Below are 21,802 nucleotides of genomic sequence, written 5' to 3' on the forward strand. Positions count from 1 at the left end.
TTTTTCCGTATTCCACTCGCGCTTATGTGATAATAGTGTACCTTCCCTTTAAAACAGCTCCATGAAATTGGGCCTCATTGGTTTCCTAAGTCTCCCAAGACGCCGTGGTGATATTTCTGTCACCTGTTACTAAGATATCCCAACACTTGTGCAATGGGTTCTTTTAGGACAAGGCCACGAGAAATGTTTACAGAAATTCCATGGATGTTCTGATTAGATTATTCAACCAGTAGCTGTACAATTACCCTGCATCTAAAAGCATCAGTCCCGCCTAAAGATGTCAGTCAAGTCTCCACTATCCTTGAACAACAGTTTCCTGTAGCCACCTTCTCAAGGAATTCTACTAGTAATCAACTTCAGGGTACTCCGAATCGTTAAACAATGACTTAGGATTTTTGAATAGCAAATTTGGAAACTCTGTCATTTGGATGCTTCCTCTTAACGCTGTCTAACAAATCTCACAATCCTTGAAAGCTGTTTTCTTCACCCCCCCCCCCCCCCCAGAAAAATGAAAAAATATTTGCTGTACCGTCTCAAGAAATTCTACTCGTAATCAACTTCGGGGTACTCCATACCGCTACTCGCTGATTGAGAATTTTTATTTGTCATGGCGAATTTGGATGCTCCATCGTCTTTGTAAAGCCACGAGTTGTTCTCTACGTTCTGCTCCTCGCCGTTTAGGTTGTTCCCATCGTCCGTGACCGTGGTGACCACGTCGTCGTCAACCATCTGCACATTGACAACGGGGTTTGTGAAGCTGACTCCACTGTCTGTGTCCATGTGACCCTCGTCACGGGTGGAGGTGAATTTAGTAGTAGGTGCGTTGTGATTTACTGCAAAGTAAGAAACAAACAAAAATCAGAAAAAGGTTATAATGAATATCTTAAGGTTAAAGTGGGGCTCCCATTACAAATGGGGTTTTGTGATGCACTAATATCAATAGAGAGCGTCTGCAAGAAAGTGGGGAAAAGTATACGTCTCTAATAACATGTTAAAATGGTGTGTGTGCATAATTTGATTCACTGACAAGTTAATAGCAACAACAAAAAGAGCAGAAAGGTAAACAAAACAATGAATATTTAGAGGTTAAATTGGGGCTCCAAAGTCAAACTGAGTTCTGTGATGCACTCATTTTCAAAAAGTCTGCATGAAAGTTGGGGAAAATTACAAGCCTCTAACCCAACGTTAAAATGGTGTACAATTCTGATTATACATACCGTGGTAAATTTCATTACGGCATTTCTGACGCTTGCTCGCTGTAATTCCCTTTGCCTGGCTCTGAAATAAAATGACATTAAAATAGAAATGACTGAAAGATGAATTGCCTTGGTTGAAATAGTTTGTTTGATACAACATAGAGAAGTTAGTGCTGAGTTTGCCAACACGTCTCAAGTGTTATTTGATCAGCCATTAAAAACTAGTCGTAACAGTCATGTAACATACAGTCAACCCATGTTCATGACTGCCTTTAAACTAGCCAAGGTATATAACCATATTTCCATATCAATTCTTGTTGTGAGGCCAAGGACTGTCAGAAAAGCAAACTTTCTAGCCAAGAACCCAATGGAGAGAAGACAAGAAAGGAAGTTTCTGTTTTAGATGTCAAAGGAAAACCCAAATAAAATACATTTTAGGGAAAAACCACACAATAGGTTAGGGACTGAACACCCAATCCTCATGGTGGCCCTAGCAGGATATGAACTGGAGTCCCAGAGTTTGAAGGCCAGAAAAAAAAACCTCAACCAAACCGATGGAACTTCCTCATACTTCAAAAAGATTGATACATGTAAACGAATGGTTACCGTGGTACTTGTAGAGGAGACATGCTTGCCGTAGCGTTCCCGAATGCTGCTCGGCAGCCACTTCTGGCGGGTGATGAACTTCCGCATTTCTGTATTCACACGCTCATTGCCGAGGCAATAGAAAACGAAAATGAACAGACCCTGAAAGGAAACAAAGCAAAATGGAAAATCCGTAATGTGATATACCGTCATCCTTGAGGTACATGGAGCAGTTCTATATTAATAAATGCCTAAATTTCCAAAATATCAATATTTCTCTGCACCCCACCCCCTCTCTCTCTCTCTTTGCATATAAATGAGTTATTTGAAACTTTACCTGAAGTGAGTTGAGAACATTGAAGATGTATGCAAAAACCAGGGACTCTCCATTGATGAAGAGAAACCCAACGCCCCATGTGATGCCAAGAAGAAACAAAAGAGTAGCGGCTCCTTTAATCCAAGGCCTAGGAGTTAAGAAATACAAAGATTCAGAGTGCAACATTTATTTAAGACAAATCCTTAAAAACTGAGAAAGATATCTGTTATGAGCGTCAGAACAATGAACTATTTCTAGAGTGTTGTGAGATATTTATACAGAAACACTCCTATCGAAGACACTGAACACTATTGGTAATTGTCAAAGACCAGTCTTCTCAACATATGCATAAAATAACAAACCTGTGAAATTTTTTATTCAATTGGACGTCGAAGTTGCGAGATAATAATGGAAGAAAAAACACCCTTGTCACACGAAGTTGTATGCTTTCAGATGCTTGATTTTGAGACCTAACGCATGAGGTCTCGAAATCAATTAAATATTTTAATGAGAAATTACTTCTTTCTCAAAAACTACATTACTTCAGAGGGAGCCATTTTTTACAATGTTTTATACTACCAACAGCTCTCCATTGCTTGTTCAAGTAAGTTTTTGTGCTAACAATTGTTTTCAGTATTAAACTACCAATGATGTCCAGGGCCTTTAATGATAGTCTCCAAATGTTGTGACCAGTTTTAAGACACACTCATTTTCCAATAGATAGAGTCCTTATGAAAGTGGAAAAAAAATTACAGGTATCTCATCTCCCGTTGCATGCGAGAAGGAGAAGCCATTTTTCGTAAATTGTTACAAGGCAAGTCATTGTGCCACCGGAACCACCAAGCACATAAAGTAGCTCAGCATAACAAAATTATGCTTACCATATTTAAGGTTACCAGCCAATACAGGTTTCCTACTCATTTCTGCTAAGCAGAACATTATTAAGCAATGTTCTGCTTATAGGCAGCGAGAGCTATGAAACTTGGCCCAGACATTATTCAAATCAAACTCACACAAGTCTTATTTGATGGTGTGACATTGCTCTAAAAGGTTTCCTACTCATTTCTGCTAAGCAGAACATTATTAAGCAATGTTCTCGCAGAACATTATTAAGCAATGTTCTGCTTATAGGCAGCGAGAGCTATGAAACTTGGCCCAGACATTATTCAAATCAAACTCACACAAGTCTTATTTGATGGTGTGACATTGCCCTAAAAGTAAAGAAAGTTTTATCTTACCTGATGTCGTTGTTCTGAGCCACGCCCTTACTGATTGAAGACCTAGAGGAATATGCCTTATGAAGAGATACAATCAACAATACCACGTTGGCCTGCAAGAACAAGAACAAATAATTCTCTTAATAATAACAAAAATAATAATAGTATAACAGCATTTATATATATAGGATTTGAGGCATTGCATGGTGAGGTATCAATGTATATTTGGTTTGCGGTAACACCATGTGTGTATCTACTAGCCAGGTAGAGTTGTTCTTAGGGAACTGTCTTGCTTTATTCTACTGCCGTGGAGTAGATTTATATAGTGCCATATATCCAATACAATGCTCAAATATGCTGTTAATAAAAAAATATATAAAAAAAATATAAAAAGCAAATAAAATGCTAAAATGATATTACTAACAATTAAACCAGGCAAAACTTTAAAAAAAAAAATGCATGAATCCATGTAACAAAATAATTTGAAAAATTAAAAGGCTGTAAACTATCTTATAGACTATAAACTATACCAAAGGTTTCCCCCAAGTCAATTTCAGGGAAAATTTATTCAGTTTCACAAACAAGCCTTCAATTTCATTGATGTCTTCCTTATTCATTCAAACTAGTCTTTCTTTTTCTGCCCCCTCCTGACCAAATCACTGATCCCTGTTGATTGACACCCCCACTAGGACATGTGGTTTGGTCATCCAGTATAGGATATCATGGTTAATTGGCTGACCATTCAGTTCAACATGGTAAAGACAGTGAAACAAATCAAATGTGTCATGAGCACAGGAAGACAGTGACTTGTTTGAGATGGAGTTTTGGGAAGAATAATAAGCCTGACAACGGCTAGAGATTTGTTGTTTCATTTCATTATTTTTTCTCTCCTGAAGAAGATCAGAACATACTTTTTGAATAGTCGAGACCAACCCCAGCTCTTTTTTGGAGCCAATACTCCCTCGAAAGAGAATTGTTACATGGTTGTACCGATAGTTTATTGCTCCATGGTTGTACCCGCAAGTTTACTATCATGTTATAGTTTATTCTTGGCTAGAGAATCCAGTCCTCTGTGTTGCACTTACAACAATAATGGCAGCGACTGGTCCAGTAAAACTCCAGATGAAATAGTCCTCTGTTGATAACCAGCAACTAGGTCCAAATAGATGTAGGAACAATAAGTCAATGAGTGTTCAGCCAAACAAATTAAAGTTTGTCCAAATCATACATCACCATGGGACAAAATAATAGCTTGAATTATTTACCTTACCAGAGCTTGATAACTTCATAGTTAACATTGTACTACTATTTTTATTTAAAAAAGCACTAATTAAGACAATTTGGTCTAATTGCTAATTGGGCAAGTATACTTCTCTCAACGCAATCAAAGTCAACATTTGAAAATAAGAATATTAATGAGAATACATAGTTATGGTATTGAAATATTCAGTTGAAAAAACATATTAAGTCCACCGAACTTGTCTGGTCAGAAGTTTACTGGTCTAAGGTAAAAAAAATCACTGGCCACAGGCTTGCAGTTCATTGTTAAATTCATGCCTTCATAGTGCATCAATAACATTGAATATTAGGATCATCTGGTGAAAAATACAACAAAAATTATAAACTTTGAAGTGGCGCTCTTTTTCATGGATACCAATTGCATAAAGTGTCAGTGTTATTTACTTACTATTTATCAGTACCATAGCCCGATGGGTTGATGCCTGCCGAAACACCAACAATAATCGCTGGGACACCTGAAATTATAACACAGACAAAGGATTATAATTAAAACACCAATACGGAGTATTTGTATTGCATCAAAATTAATGTGCTCAAGGTGCTCTTGGTGTAAAAAACAAATACCTTGTCCCCTTTCTAAACAGTTTTGTATTTTTTGTTTTTTTATATAATAGGCCAACATAAAAACTACTAAATGTAGCGTTTAATTTTAGTTGTTTCCAATCTCAAAGTTCTTTTCAAATGGGGGTGGGGGACACCAAGAAGGGATGGAGGATATGGGGACACGGACATCAACAGTTTTGCAGAAACTTGATAATCTATGCATGGAAGAGGTTAGCCAGTTAACATCTTTTGCATCCCCTGTATTGACCACACCCTGGATTGACCACACCCTGTATTGACCACACCCTGGATTGACCACACCCTGTATTGACCACACCCTGGGTTGACCACACCCTGGATTGACCACACCCTGGATTGACCACACCCTGGATTGACCACATCCTGGATTGACCACATCCTGGATTGACCACATCCTGGATTGACCACACCCTGGATTGACCCATCCTGGATTGACCCATCCTGGATTGACCACACCCTGGATTGACCACACCCTGGATTGACTACACCCTGGATTGACCACACCCTGGATTGACCCATCCTGGATTGACCACACCCACATTAACTGATTCTCCTGATGAATGCTTGTTACATGACAAGTTTATCTTTTTGTGTAATTCTTGGTAAATTTTACTTTTACTTATTTATTTTGTCTACTGTGCATTTTGATGTTTTCTGCTTTTTATTGTTTTAAAAACTACCTTTTGTACATTAGATACTATAATTCAATATGTTTTACTGCAGGTGTCTTTTTAACCCTAACGACCACCAAACACATGTTTTTTATTTGATTTTGTTTAGTCTGTACACCATAGGGTTAATCAGTATTGATGAAATTAATAAACCATTATAATAACAAAGGTTAAAGTCATACCATATCCAGCCAGGTAATATGGCCAATATCTGGACTGGGTAGAAAAGACGTGTACGAGCATCACGTAGAATTGGATTGCCTCCAGTGACATCCAAACAAAAGCAGCCAGGAAACTATAGTGGAGAAGACCAGCTATTATGGAGCAAAGAACCTGACCAAAAATATCAGAAGAAGAGTTGAAAACTATCAGTAAAATTGTCCTAAATATACTACTTTATTATTTCTTACTAATTAAATCTTACTGGACATGTTTTTGTTTTTTGTTTGTCCTGACACACAAGGCTAAAGATTAGTCAGACATCAAGGCCCCCAATGTGGATTCAGCTTACCCCTTTACCCTTTTTGTTAGAGCTCAATTATTAAATTGATTAATGCCGGAGCATACTTACTATTATCTGAACTTTTTTGTATTGTTTTCCCCCTCATGTAATTTGTTGATCCTGTATCTTTTTAATAATTGTTTGGTTTGAAAGTTTTTACATTGGTGGAAAATTTTGTCACTCAATTCAGCCTTTGACTGCCTTGTGATTTGTAATCAACCTTTCACGAATTAAAGAATAAAGCTGTGAACAGCTTAAAAAAATACCTGCAAAATTACTTTCATGTATATCTAAAATTATCTTAGATGTAAACTCTTGAAATGGCATATATATGTACTAATGATTACATTCAAATGTAACAAGTCTTGTATCAAATTTCTTATTTATTTCTAATATGAAATCGGGCAAAGATCTTTGACTGTTAACAATGTTGGACTTGGGCATTAAACGATTATATTGTGTAAAACTTAAGTGAAAGGTACCTTAATTTGTGTCTTATCTACTCCAACTAGAAACAGCGCATTGGCAATGAGTAGATTGATGCATAAATTACGATGAATGGTCACTCGAAGACTCCATAGGTTCCTGAAAACACAAATGTACAAAGAAACAGAAATTGTCTAAAATTTAGTCCATGTTCAAGGCATTACTGATTGTTTTTAGTCTCCGATAATAAGTGTTTTATAAAGGGCCTCTACTAGGCAACCGTGTATAATTCAGACAGGGTTTTCATTCACCAATTTATGCTGTGGTGCTGCACTGCAAGTCTACTTTAAAGCTGTTCTATTTTTAAGTAGTAAGCAAGGCAAGGCAAGACATTGAGGGCAAGTGTTTAATTGTAAAATATGTTTTCCCAACTCCTTTCCAAACTATAACAAAATTGAAAAAAAAAAAAAATTCTAAAAGAGGTATCAATGAACATGGACAAATAAAAATAAATAAATATATAAATTAGCAAATTGAATTTGATCAATAAACTCAACATCCTACGTAGATGTGTGACTTACCTGAAAAATGTGAAAGCGAAAATGGAGATAGCGAGACAAACGATAGACACAGAGCATCCAATGAAGGTCAGAGCTGTCAGTATATTATTATGGGGATCGGAAATCTGTAAAACAGAAACAATTTGTTTTTGTAATGTTACTGTACTATTGCTCATACTACCATTACTGTGACTGTAATTTTAATTTTGGTTTCTACCCATATACACCGATGTGTGTCATTGTATACTCAGTACTTTCCCAAGCTCTGTGAAAAATCACACATGACCAACAGCTTTACATCCCGTCCGAAGGACCAAACCTCGTGGTTGAGTGTCTTACTTAAAGGCACTGGACACTATTGGTAATTGTCAAAGACCAGTCTTCTCACTAGGTGTATCTCAACATATGCATAAAATAACAAACCTGTGAAAATTTGAGCTCAATCGGTCATCGAACTTGCGATATAATAACGTAAGAAAAACCCCTTGTCACACGAAGTTGTGTGCGTTTAGATGGTTGATTTCGAGACCTCAAGTTCTAAATTTGAGGTCTCGAAATCAAGTTTGTGGAAAATACTTCTTTCTCGAAAACTATAGCACTTCAGAGGGAGCCGTTTCTCACATTGTTTTATACCATCATTTTCTCCCCATTACTTGTTGACCAAGAAAGGTTTTATTCTAATAATTATTTTGAGTAATTACCAATAGTGTCCACTGCCTTTAAGGAAACAGGTGGAAAACCTAAACTCTGCTGATCAGAAACACCAGAGCTTGAATCCAGTGCTCTTAATTGCTAGCCAAGGGCTCTTAATTGCACAGTATAAACTTTAATATTTTGAATGTTTAAGTTGTTTTAGCACTTACACTTTCGTGGGTGCCAGACACGTCCATGAGTATGGCAAAATTAGTCAGATGACTGCAAGCACAAATACTATGGGATTGGTTGCTGGATACCAGACGACACCCTGCATCCGACCACGCCCCACCACCAGACCTACCAAGACTGTAACCAACAAAAACAAAACTTTCCTTCAGAAATATTTATGCAGGCCCAAAGGTAGTTTGTAGAGGAGATAAATGAACTTGAACTTTATGAATGATTTAAAATTGTCTATTAAAGTATTGGATCATTTTGCACAATATCCTTATCTCAGGAAACATTGCCAATGTCTCTTTTAAAAGAGTACACAAAATAAAGTAAAGTTAGCAAAGAGCGATTCATTTTTTCTTTACTAAAACAAAAGGTGAGGTAAATAAAAGAGAATCATATTTGCAAACTGCCACCAACAAAAATATTCTGTGGTATAAATGCTAATATTTTTCAAACAAAATAATGTTTTGACCCCTGCCAGCTGAGTCTTTCTCGAGGCTAAATGACAACACACCCAACACATAGAAGTATAGTTAGTGACAATGTAACACTTTCCCACAAGAAAGGGAGTGACAAAATGCACTTAAATAAATAGTTCAATAAAAACAAACATTTCCTTGGATCGAACGAGTTGGCAGTATAACAAGCATTTGTAACCATTTGTTATAAAATGCATAAGGTTGGAAAGATGTTATAAAAGTAGAATACAAGATCCACACAAATTTGCCTCGAAATTGCGTGGTTTTCCTTTTGCTTTGCGAACTAACACGGTCGGCCATTTATGTCAAAAAGGTAAAAGGAAACCACGCAATTTAGAAGCATGTTTGTGTGGATCATTGTACATGTATTCTGCTTTTACAACATCTTTCCAACCATATGCATTTTAAAGAAAACAGAATACAAACCCTTTCCAACGACCAACTCGACCGGTCCAGGGCAACGTGTTTCTTTAATGTCTTTTTCCATACCCACATGCAATTTTGAAGTGAAATAATTTTTGTAATGCTTTCTCCTTCGAAAGCTACTGTTTGACTTCTTACTTTTTTATTGACCTTAACTTTAACAGTGACCAAACATTAAACCCTCCCTTTATCGATGATAATAAAATTTCAATTACCTTTTTGAGGAGTTCCAGAAGACGCAAGTCACATTTCCATTTATGCTGGCCTGTTGAACATCACAAGATAAAAGTTTAATAACTAAGTTGTCGATACTTTCTATTGAAAACATTATGTTGAAAGGAACCCAATGAAAATAAGCCTAAAATATTGGTGTGTTGGGGTTATGATCCCTGGATAATTTTGTGCAGTCTTTTTTTCTTGTGTTCTATTTTGGTTAATCTTATTTCATTGTCTATTCTCGTTGTGTATGTATTTTTGACAGATTTTTTTCTGAATAAATTCATTCAATCAATCAATCATTGCTATATCAGGCTGTTACAGGGACAACAGTCTATTGAATTGGGCGCTTCTTGGGATATAACAAGCGTTTGTTATGAAGTTCATATGGTTGGAAAGATGCTTTAAAAGTAGAATACTATTATTCACACAAATTTCCTTAGAAAACCACATCAAAAAAACTGCCATACTATAAAGGCACTATATTTCGTCAAGTAAACAAAACAACCTACATTGGTATGCTTCATGATGAGCACCGCCTCCTCGCCCTCCTGAAATGTCTTGACATCTTGGTCTTGGTTCCTTGCAGAGGCTGACACAACGGCTGAATTCAAGACTGGCGTTGCTGTCTCATTACTCGTACCATTTAGTTCCCTGCGTTTGGGAAAACAAAACACACAGACCATAATACTTTGATAATTCGCCAAAAAAAGAAATTGTGTAATTTCTATCCAATAGCCTCCTTAAAGAAGTTATAAGCACTGGTTGCCTTTGATATGCCCTAGCCCTGTTGATTAGAAATCTATATAAAAATGTAGAACAATTTGAATCTCTTTTAGTTTTTATTGTTTAAAGATGCTAGTTTTTAAAAGTTATTATAAATAATGGTTTATAAAAAAATACTGCACTACAGCGGCTACAAGCCGAAATGTACAGTTTACAAAAACAGTCATAAGCATTAGCAGTATATTAACAAATTCACACAGAATTGACAAATTTGCCTTTTAGAAGTATTTAAAAACACTTGTTTGTAAAAAATTAAATTTTGGACTAAGAATTTACCCATTGTTCGTAATCCATAAAGCAAGTAAATAATTAAAATGTTTTAGTCAACAGAAAGAGAATCATTTTAAAAGCCAATATGACTAACATTCCACCTATTACTTAAAATTGAAACTATTATATTTGGGGAAACAACATAAAAGAAAGGCAAACTTCATAATCATTGTATACTCACTTTGTTATTTGGTCTTCCATGCCATCACTGAGTGCCAAGTCTGTCAGGTACTCTCCAAGCGTCTCATACACTAGAAACACCATCTCTGTAGATGCTGCTGCAAAATGAGAAAATTAAATTAGCTTTTGGAATCTGCTTACTAACCAAAAGTATCACTGATATCTTTGAGAAACATGATGTTTTTTACCCTAAAGGCTTCGAAAATGCAAGGGTTGAACCATTGAATATTTTTTGCTGTGGAAAAAAAAACCTTTTAAGTTTAGTAAACTAACATCTATTAAATTGTTGTGGTATCACAGCTTTGTCATGTTTATGAGACCCAAGCGGAAGCTCCCATCACACCCCCTCCCAAGGAAAAAGCAAAAAAAAGGTCTAGTAACTTGCTCAGCAAGGATACAAAATGTCAAAACTGGGGTGTATTTTGGCAGACGTATCCAATAACTGTTTAAGTTGAACTTGCAATTGGTTAATCATTGGCCATTGACTGAAATAGTAATTGGTTACGACCGTGAAAACGCACCCCTTGGGTACACGCATTCAGTAAACAAAAAATGTAATAATCCTTACTTTTGTTTTGAGGGACCCCAGGCTGAGGTAGTGTTGCTGATGTAGGGAACGTGATTGAATAACGTACGCCATCTCCTGGTTCAGTCTTCCTGGTGTCTTGAAGGATTTTGCTCTTACCAGCGTCTTTGTACGGCACTGCTTCTACCACCATCACTGCAGAGATAATGTCAAGATAATGACAAGAAGTCACTAAATGTATTTGAAACAACAAAAGCGTCTTATTCTAAGACTATGTCACTTTGGGGCAGCTTGTGTGGATTTCATTAACCAAAAATATTAATAATATTTTGTGCACAATCTGAAATCTCAAAGTGTAATTTATCGATCAAGAGTGGCCTCCAAAAATTATTGTTTAGCAAAATGAAACTTTCCTTTTCTAAGAAAAACCTTTATTTATGGATTTTGATTCTAATTACCAAACTTTTAATTTTTTTTGATTAATTGCACCTTATAGCACGGACCTGAAGAGATATGGAATTTGTGTGTCTGATTGAATTTTTATTTACTGATTCGAAGAATAAAAAAGAAAATAAATACATTTACAAATACAATAGGCATAACTATATAAGAGATAAGTTAATAGAAATGTGTCTGTGAATGATATTATTTGATACCAAGGCCACCAAGTCAATCCCTCCATCTTCAGTTGAGAGGAATTAACTATAATTCCAAAGATGATTAATAACTAGGTTAGGTAATTTGTTCAACCTTCACAATGAAAAGTCACATTAGAATGACGTGAGTCAGTCCTATTGATCAGAATGTTTTGCTTTGAAGATGTCAACAAAAGACTGAAGCTTAAAACATAAAGCTTTAAGAAAGGTATGAACATTTGCAAGGTCTGACACGCATCAGTCCAAAGGATTAGGAGCTTAGGCCTACACAACCTGCAAAGAGCACTGGAAGCTTTAAGGGGCATATTGCTACAAATCTCTCACAATGTTGCTGTTTGGAATTGCTCCTTATCCGTCTTAAGAGTTGTTCTTTGCACAAAAAAAATTGTTTTTGTAGAATGTAAGAAGTGATTGAACAAAAACAACATAAGTTTGCCTCTTGAAATACAACCGCTATTTTGTGAAGTAGAAAAAATTTGGCTCTACAAAACAGCAAACTGTTGCCATGAAATTACACAAAACCACACCATTTGTCAAGGGATACACTTGTAAATCTTGTTATTCCTCTTTTAAAACTGTCTGTCCAACCAAAATCATATAAAACCAAAAACGTTTTTTTCATAGCACAAAGTAACTAAGCCGAATGCAATGTGCCCCTGTAAAAGCTTTCAAAATCTTAGCGATGAATTTTTTGCATCTGACACCTCACCACAAATGACATCTGTTATCTGAATTCCCTTTTTTAATATCTTTATTTACTTCAAACTTTCGGGCATAAGCGCAATTTTATACATTGGCCAAAGTGTTAAAGTGTTCTTACATATATTTGTTGATTCAAAATTTAGTGCGGAGGTATTTTCGGTGATAAACTTGGCCACCAAGAATCCAGTATCCTCCATACTCTCAGCCACAGAAGTTGGAGATGTAGAAGTTGTGGAAGACGCTGTGTCATCCTGTCATTATAAACACAAAATAACAACAACAATAATAACAACAACTCTTATTATTATTATTATTATTTATTTGGCAATTCACATAAAAATACAAAAATACAATGATGTTTACTTTGCTTTCAGTGATGCCTCGTGTTTTTTTAATGTTTTTTATTGTTATAGGGCATTCCATACTACCATGTATTTATTACTTATTGTCTTGCTCTTCTTATAGGCACTGGACGCTATTGGTAATTACTCAGAATAATTGTTAAAAACTGACTTGGAGAGCTTATGATAGTATAAAACATTGTGAGAAACGGCTCCCTCTGAAGTAATGTAGTTTTCAAGGAAGAAGTAATTTTCCACTAAAATATTTGAATTTGATTTCGAGACCTCAGAATTAGATTTTGAGGTCTCAAAATCAAGCATCTGAAAGCACACAACTTCATGTGACAAGGGTGTTTTTTCTTCCATTATTATCTTGCAACTTCGACGACCGATATAGTTCAATTTTTACAGGTTTGTTATTCTGTGCATATGTTGAATAACACCAAGGGAGAAGACTTGTTTTTGACAGATACCAAAGGTGTCCTGTGTTTCTTTAAAGACACTGGACACTATTGGTAATTGTCAAAGACCAGTCTTCTCACTTGGTGTATCTCAACATATGAATTAATAATAATTTCTTGTTTAATATCCTTTTCTTTGTTAACTTCTACTTGATGGAATTTTTTTAAACATATGATGTTGACATGTGCAATTCAGTTTTTAACTGCGAGACATGTTTTAATAAACCATTTTTGAATTTGAATTGAATATGAGTTTGAATGAAAATTTGAGCTCAATTGGTCGTCGAAGTTGCGAGATAATAATGAAAGAAATAACACCCCTGTCACACAAAGTTATGTGCTTTCAGATGCTTGATTTTTGAGACTTAAAATTCTAAACTTGAGGTCTCGAAATCAAATTCGTGGAAAATTTCTCGAAAACTACGTCACTTCAGAGGGAGCCGTTTCTCACAATGTTTTATACTATCAACCTCTCCCCATTACTCATTACCAACTAAAGTGTTATGTTAATAATTATTTTGAGTAATTACCAATAGTATCCACTGCCTTTAAGGGGATACAATTTTTAATTTAAAATACCAAATAATAAACCACAATGGAAACTGACTAAATTCTGAATTGTTTTTGGTTTGAAACATTAAAATTAACCAGAAAAATATTGAAGGAAGAGTGGTATATACATGTAATTTCAGTTCATAAAGTCTTACCGCATTTCCTGACGCTATGGAGTCCCACGTATTTTGCTTGGAAGAGTCTAAAAGATTGCTGCCAAAATCTAGCAAAATCTGTGGAATAAAAATACAAAATATTAAAGTGAACAAATAAACATATTTTACAGTGGTAAAAATGTTGTTCTGAGTGTTGAATCAATTTTAGGCTATAAAACAATAATTTTAATTTTTTTGCTCTTTAAAAGAACATTACAGAATTGGTAAGAAACAAAAATCGTGAAGATCACAGGTTTACATTAAATTTACACAGTCTAATGATGATGCTAGTAGAAAACATCCCGTGAAATATTTCTCTGAAATTTTATACTTTATGAGAAATAAATAGTCTAACTTAGCGTTTAGAGTTTATTGCTCAGTGAGCGTTTCATTCATTTTTGTTTTGGCATTGATTCAATGCAAAATTTGTAATCTGTTTTTCACTAATCTCTCATGACCCAACTTGCGCAACTTGAGCATGTAAACACATTGTCCTTAGTTTTTGTTGCAACAACCGAAATCAGCTTTTGCATTTTTTCAAGTTTTCTCGAAATGACATAATTTCAGGGGGAAATATTTCACAGGAAAAAAATTGGTTCTAGTACATGTATAAACTGTTCAATAAGTTAACTTTCGGGATAAAATTGCACAATGATAATTTGTATCTTCACAATCTCATACAATAAACTATAGTTGGTATGACACTGCTCTTGAGTTGGAAAGGTCGTTAGTTGTTGGTTCAAATCAACATATTGTCGCTGAAGTTGCGAGAAAATAATGGAGAAAGATGCTTGAAGTCGAGACCTCAGCTGAGGTCTCCAATTCAATCCAATTTTTTGTGAGAAATTACTTCTTTCTCAAAAACTGTTGGTTCAGAGGGGTGGTATCTCACAATGTTTAATACTATCAACAGCTCTCCATTGCTTATTACCAATCAAGTTTTTATGCTAATAATTATTTTTAAGTCCAGTGCCTTTTATAATTAAAATTAAAACAAAATAAATATAAACAAATCAAGTGCGGATTCTATTTTTTTTTTTTTTAGGGGGTGCAAAATTACCTCGCCAAACTCTGCAGCCTCTGATTCTTGCTCCTTTGGTTCCAGCATCTGAAGCTTGTCTTCTTGTACCGTCACCAGCTCCTCCATTAATGCTACGCTATCGATCACATCTCTGTATCGGCAAAATGGCAGAAAAGATTAAAAGGCTAACAAGACTTTAATTATCCACTTAGTTGATCTAAGTTATATAGCCTTTATTATTATCCAAACAAATTTCAGCTTTCTGAAAGCAGTGTACAAATTGTCCAGAGATACTGGAGTCTATTATGACCCACTGCCTGCACACTACCAAAGTTACCCAAGGTGACTGAATGGAGAGCTCAACATTTAAAGCCATTGGACCCTTTCGGTTCAGAAAAAAAATAAAAGTTCACAGGTTTACAAATAACTTACAGGGTTTACAGAAGGCAATGGTGAAAGACTTCTATTGAAATATTATTCCATGAAATGCTTTACTTTTTGAGAAAACAGCAAAACGATATAAATTCTCGTTAACGAGAATTACGAATTTATTTTAAACACATGTCCATGACACGGCGAAACGCGCGGAAACAAGGGTGGGTTTTGCCGTTGTTTTCTCCCGACTCCGATGACTGATTGAGCCTAAATTTACACAGGTTTGTTATTTGATATAGAAGTTGTGGTACACAAAGTGTGGGCCTTGGACAACACTGTTTACCGAAAGGGTCCAATGGCTTTAAGACAAGTTAATCGGATAAATGCTTCATATAAAGTCCAGACAGGCTCCTCTACTATACCAGCAGGCAGAAACTTGAACCCACCGAGTCAAGCAAGGGCGTCAATGGGTGGGGGACGGGTCCCATTCACTTTTAAGACTGGAGGGGACAGCACATCAGATGTCTCTCTATTTTTTTGATTAACTGTTCATTAGAAATATGCAACAGAGTATAACCATTTTTGTTTACAAATAATTGTTAGATTATTAATTTTGGTTTTTTTACCCATACACCGATGTGTGTTAGCACTGTATACTCAGTACTTTTCTCGAGTCCTGTGAAAAAAAATCATAGGCATGTTACTCGGGTGGGATTCGAACCCACGACCCTTGCAATTCTAGAGCAGTGTCTTACCAACTAGACTACCGAGGTTGCCCGGTAGCTAGAGGCAGTTCGAATCCTATGTTTTGGCAGCGGGTACCGCAACATCTCTAATTGTTAGAATATCGACCAATTGGTAAAATTTGTTTTCCTGATGGACCTTGCACAGAACAGTATTTTTGGCCTATTTCCGCTTCTTTCGTCCATGACATGAGCGCCAAAATCCCGATTAATACCTTCGTTAGCATTCAAGTTATAAGTCTTTTGAGTCTGCAAGACTTGCTAGCCTGCCCCCTACTTTTCAGTAGCTATCAACGCCCTTGGATGCACTTGACTGCTCAGCCACAAAATGACAGGACAGATGTTTCAGACTGATGAAGTCACAAATTAAAAACCACTAGAGATTGAGAGTTTGTGAACAAACTCAAGGTGTTCGGTTTCCGGGAGTAAAAGCCTGGATTAAAAAACAAATATTACACCTTGCTTTGTTCTCAAGATTTGTAATAAATGATTCAAATTGCAAAAACTGTCAAAACAACATGATTACGTCATCTAGTAAAAGTGTATGTTTGGTGACGTCATCGGTAATATTTGTTTTAAACCAGACCTTTGCCAGACTTGTATGCTGTGATGGTAAAGCATCAAAGGATGTATATTTCCACCTAAAAGGCAATAAACAACGCCCTTTCAAATCATTTCACAGTCACTTCCGGTTTAAACAGGTCAAAAGGTCAACGAAAGTTCACCAACATATTCATTTCTGTAAAGTACGTAAAGCCCTTTCATATGATGTATAGATTGTCAAAACAGCTTATGTAGTTTAGAAAATATGAACTTAGGAAATATTGACGACTGTAGAAAAGACTGTACGGGGCATGTATGTTTTAACCGCCTTGAACGAAGACTATTCTTCATGAAGCTTTTTCACGCTCTATGGATGATCACTGGAGCGTGACTCTGCTGCACCGCTAATACACTACACATTGTGTGTATGCCTACGTGCAATGTTTATGCACATACCAATGGGGATTTACGTTGTTCTTTAGACGTGAATTTTGAAATTTTGAGCCGGAAGACAACATCAAAATGGGGTTATGTCTGTGGGGCGTTTCCGGAGTTTTCAATGACGATTCCGATGATGTTTCGATTGTAAGAATCCCTCATGTAGATCAAAAGTTATGATTTTTTGAATTAATAAACCTTGAATATTCATAACTCAAGAATTGAAGACGTCATCATGACGTAACTCACACGGTTTCTTCTCCTAATAAATCGCTAACTATGTGTGAAATTTCAAGTTCATCCGAGTTTGGGAAAGGTGCTTTTGTCAGTGGACAAGGGACGCTGAGAAGAAGAAGAAGAAGAAGAAGAAGTATGAAGAAAAAGAAAAAAAACGAACAAAAATAAGAGGTGTTCCGGGCTGTTGGCCCGAACACCTAATAAATCCTTACCTATCAAGTGGCTCTGTATTGGCCACTGTGTTATTAAGAACTGTTTCTGCCAAGACATTAATAGGCACAGTCCCTTCATTAATCTGAAATCATAAAAATGTAAGATAATAATTGTCAGCATAAACTGGCAACTATAAAAGCATTTGAATAAAAGATAAAGGCACTGGACACTATTGGTAATTACTCAAAATAATTTTTAGCACAAAAAATAAGTTGGTAACAAGCAATGGAGAGCTGTTGATAGTAGAAATGACTCCCTCTGAACATAGAGAAAGAAGTTACATAGTTTTTGAGAAAGAAGTAATTTTCCACGAATTTGATTTCGAGACCTCAGAATTAGATTTTGAGGTCCCGAAATCAAGCATCTGAAAGCACACAACTTCGTGGACAAAGGTGTTTTTTCTTCCAATATTATCTCGCAACTTTGACGACCAATTGAGTTCAAATTTTCACAGGTTTGTTATTTATGCATATGTTGAGATACACCAAGTGAGAAGACTGGTCTTTGACAATACCCAATAGTGTCCAGTGTCTTTAAAGCTTTGAGTTCCTATAACAGCTTTCTGATGCTACTTTGTTGGATCGTCACTGAAATCTTGATTTGCAAACAAACTTTTTTGGTAAACAAACCATTGGTGAAATGGGCAATGAATGAAAACATGTTGCATAGAGTCTGTGAGAAAGGAACATTGAGCATGATTGTGCATCAAAATTGTTCCATGCCAAGTATAAAGGATTGTATAACATTAATTTGATAAAATATCTGATGAGCTGTGGTGGTTTTGAATAGAACTGCTTGGTTGAGAACACACTGGTTCTTCTCAGAACCCCCAAAACTTATAAAGAGAGATTATGAATATGGTGTTTTCGCAAACCCCATTAGGCCCAATTTCATAGAGCTGTTAGACAGAAAAAATGCTTGAAATTGTTTTGCTTAGCAAAAATGAGCCAGTCACTCAGGACATGCAACACTTTAGTTTGACCATTTTACCTTATTCTGGTAAACACAAGTTTATTGTGCTTATAGCGACTTGTGCTAAAAGACAGTGGGCACTATTGGTAATTACTCAAAATAATTATTAGCATAAAACCTTACTTGGTAACAAGCAATGGAGAGCTGTTGATGGTATAACACATTGTGAGAAACGGCTCCCTCTGAAGTAAAGTAGTTTTCGAGAAAGAAGTAATTTTCCACGAATTTGATTTCGATACCTCAGATTTAGAATTTGAGGTCTCGAAATCGAGCATCTGAAAGCACACAACTTTGTGTGATAAGGTTATTTTTTCTTTCATTATTATCTCGTAACTTTGAGTTCAAATTTTCACAGGTTTATTATTTGTATGCATATGTTGAGATACACAAAGTGAGAAGACTAGTCTTTGACAATTACCAATAGTGTAGTGTCCAGTGTCTTCAAGCAGCTCTGTGTCTTTTGGACCAGGGCCCAATTTCATAAATCTGTTAAGCAGAAAATACAGCTTGCCAAATTTCCTTGCTAATCAAACTTAATACAATTTTGGCTGGTAACTTGTTTCTACTAAGCAATACTATTCCGTGCTTAGCAATTATTTATGCTTAAGGCTTTATGTAATTGGGCCCAGATTGTATTCCCACAAAGCAAAGTTTTCAAAACCTGCTTACCTGATCATAGACATCAGCTATCCAAGCTGCCTGACACTGCGTAATATTAGGCCCTGATGTATCCCACCCATCGTGGATATCACCAACACATAGCCAGGTTGCTGTACCTGTCCACACATACAACAAAGTTAAGTTTAAAAATTTGGCAGTGGACACTGTTGGTAATTAATTACTTGGTAACGAGTAATGGGGCGCTGTTGATAGTATAATACATTGTGAGAAACAGCTCCCTCTGAAGTAACGTAGTTTTCGAGTAAGAAGTAATTTTCCAAGAATTCTCGAAATCAAGCATCTGGAAGCACACAGCTTCGTTTGACAATGGTGTTTTTTCTTTCATTATTACCTCGCAACTCCAACTACCATTTGAGCTAATTTCACAGTTTTTTTTAATGCATATATGTTGAGATACACCAAGTGAAAAGACTGGTCTTAGACAATGACCAATAGAGTCCAGTGTATTTAATAACAAAACACAAAACAAGCAGGGTTGACCATGCAACATATTTAATGAAATCACACATTTACAAAAGAGCCAACAGATCCTGGACCTCCAGTATGCTGATTTTATACACAGCAATGGAAGAAAGCATTTTATTTTATGAAGATTGCACTGAAATTTTTAAACTTTCAGTACAAAGAAAAGGGGGGGCACATCACAAATTACTTCTTCAGCTGTTAGAGTGTTTGTCATAATTGCAGGCCTGGAATTTCATCTTGGAAAGGGCAAGATTTTCATTTTGCCAAAGGGCACTTCCATTTGGAGTCAATGGGAAACCTTTGAAGAGGGACAAAGGTCAAGACCAGGGCAACGAAGGCCCTAGCCTCTGTTGCATGCGTGTAATACCAGGCCTTTAATCGTAATGCACAATGTAAAAGATTGCATATGACCAGGGCCCAGTTTCATAGAGCTGCTAAGCACAAAAGTTTGCTTAGCATGAAATTTCTTCCCTGATAAAAACAGGATTACCAACCAAATCTCCATGTGATTTTCAGGATAAGCAATTAACAACAGCTGAGTACCAGTAGCAAGCAATGTGTAACAAATGGAAAGAAATTTCATGCTAAGCAAATTTTTGTCCTAAGAATTCTATGCCTTGAAAAAAGTCTACTTACCACTCTGACCGGGAGGACAGCTCTGGGTGTCTGTTCGGTTTTCCTCTGTCTTTCTCCATAAGATCCCAGAGTGGTTTTTGGACGGACAGTAGACGGGTCTGTATATGCCGTAGGTCATCGGGTAAGAGGCTGTGGCTTCCGCAAAACCTAAACAAATGGATTGGTTAGTTATAGAACTTTCCATCGTTGATAAACAAAGTGCAACGGTTGGCATGGCTGGCCAATTAATGTTGGCAAAACAATCAATGTGTTAATTTTTTTAAATACAAAATTCAACATTTTCTGTAAAATTCATCATGAGCTGAAATATCTCTTATGACTTGTTGAATTGTTTCCAATAACTGTTGAATTGTTTCCAATAAAATCAACATATTTTTAATTTATTGTGTAACATTTCTACAAACTATGGCTATCTGTTTTTGGTTTGCATTTGTGGCAGCTCATAGTTTTCTAACCTAGGTTGGCAAAAAACTTAGGCTGTGACATCCTACAGATTGGCCCAAAGGGCTCCCCAAATGTTGTTCCCACATAGTTAAGGGGAAATAAAACGACGTTGAGTGAGTAGCGTTGTCAAGACCACCCTGGTACCGGAAAAAAACTTATTTTTTGACACTTTGTGTTCAAAGTGACTGTCCCTTTCTCTTCATATTATTCTGTCAATTTTTCTGCACAGGTAATGGTATAATTTGATGTAAGAAAAGGGGGTGGTAGTTGAAATAATGTTTTTGCCAAGATGCAGGAATTTCTGGTGTTGATGAAAAGAACATAAAAAACTGACTGAGAGAGAAAATGTTCTTAAAATGTCGCTTACTTGATAGACATTGGTAGCTGACGTATAGATACTTTGCAATGCCAGTGCACGGATCTCCAAACATGTCAAATGAAGCGTTGAGGGCGCAAGAATGGTAGCCATTACACCTGAGGGAATTGAGGTACACAGAAAATGAATTATACTTCTTTAAAGTTCACTTAAACTTTGTTTGTATAAGGTTATTTATCTTCCCCATTCTAATCAAGTTTGCTAGTAGAGAGAACACTTTGACACAAGAAAAAGAAAAAAAAGGACAGCAGACCTACCAAGTCTCACGCATTAGGCGTGAGACTCACGCATTAGGGGTCTGTCTCACGCTCTCACGCGCCGCAACCATTTTCTCACGCAGTAGGGCCAGACCGGAGAAAAAAATAAAAATTTATCTTTTGGGGGGAAAAAATCTGACACAATCGACCCTCCACACTAAGCAGCAACATCTCCTGTGTACCTCATGTGAGTTTGAAGTATACTGAAGAGGTTTTTGATGCGTTTTGAAACAATTTTTTAGGTGGGGGGGTGTGGGGGGGTAGGCTTCAAAAAAATCTCACGCATAGCTGGCATCTGAACTTGGCATCTCTGGGACAGTCATAATTGAACTCGTATGACTTTTCCTAAATCTACTAAATTTTAAATTAGCATTAGTTATAATAATGACCAATTCCAATTAAGTCATATTTATAACATAATAAAGATAAT

At 36.2% G+C, this 21,802-nt stretch overlaps 1 protein-coding gene across 1 annotated transcript in view; it reads right to left on the reverse strand.

Annotated features, from left to right (window-relative positions):
• Positions 1–507: 507 nt before the first annotated feature.
• The window catches only part of LOC117298088 (latrophilin-like protein LAT-2), a 65,165-nt gene continuing 43,870 nt past the window's right edge, over positions 508–21,802 (reverse strand). The window contains exons 9-30 of the mRNA XM_033781330.1: positions 21,107–21,213; positions 20,296–20,442; positions 19,183–19,289; positions 17,541–17,623; positions 15,032–15,143; positions 13,972–14,049; positions 12,581–12,713; positions 11,147–11,299; positions 10,580–10,676; positions 9,855–9,996; positions 9,342–9,391; positions 8,218–8,356; positions 7,376–7,479; positions 6,851–6,953; positions 6,049–6,199; positions 5,002–5,068; positions 4,400–4,466; positions 3,336–3,427; positions 2,119–2,245; positions 1,803–1,943; positions 1,218–1,278; positions 508–833 (exon numbers count right to left, since the gene is read on the reverse strand). Coding sequence (XP_033637221.1) covers positions 544–833; positions 1,218–1,278; positions 1,803–1,943; positions 2,119–2,245; positions 3,336–3,427; positions 4,400–4,466; positions 5,002–5,068; positions 6,049–6,199; positions 6,851–6,953; positions 7,376–7,479; positions 8,218–8,356; positions 9,342–9,391; positions 9,855–9,996; positions 10,580–10,676; positions 11,147–11,299; positions 12,581–12,713; positions 13,972–14,049; positions 15,032–15,143; positions 17,541–17,623; positions 19,183–19,289; positions 20,296–20,442; positions 21,107–21,213 — 2,551 coding nt within the window. The 3' untranslated portion in view covers positions 508–543. The remainder of the gene's footprint in view (positions 834–1,217; positions 1,279–1,802; positions 1,944–2,118; positions 2,246–3,335; positions 3,428–4,399; positions 4,467–5,001; positions 5,069–6,048; positions 6,200–6,850; positions 6,954–7,375; positions 7,480–8,217; positions 8,357–9,341; positions 9,392–9,854; positions 9,997–10,579; positions 10,677–11,146; positions 11,300–12,580; positions 12,714–13,971; positions 14,050–15,031; positions 15,144–17,540; positions 17,624–19,182; positions 19,290–20,295; positions 20,443–21,106; positions 21,214–21,802) is intronic.

This window comes from Asterias rubens, chromosome 12 (assembly GCF_902459465.1).
Source record: "Asterias rubens chromosome 12, eAstRub1.3, whole genome shotgun sequence".
In the NCBI taxonomy this organism is placed as follows: domain Eukaryota; kingdom Metazoa; phylum Echinodermata; class Asteroidea; order Forcipulatida; family Asteriidae; genus Asterias; species Asterias rubens.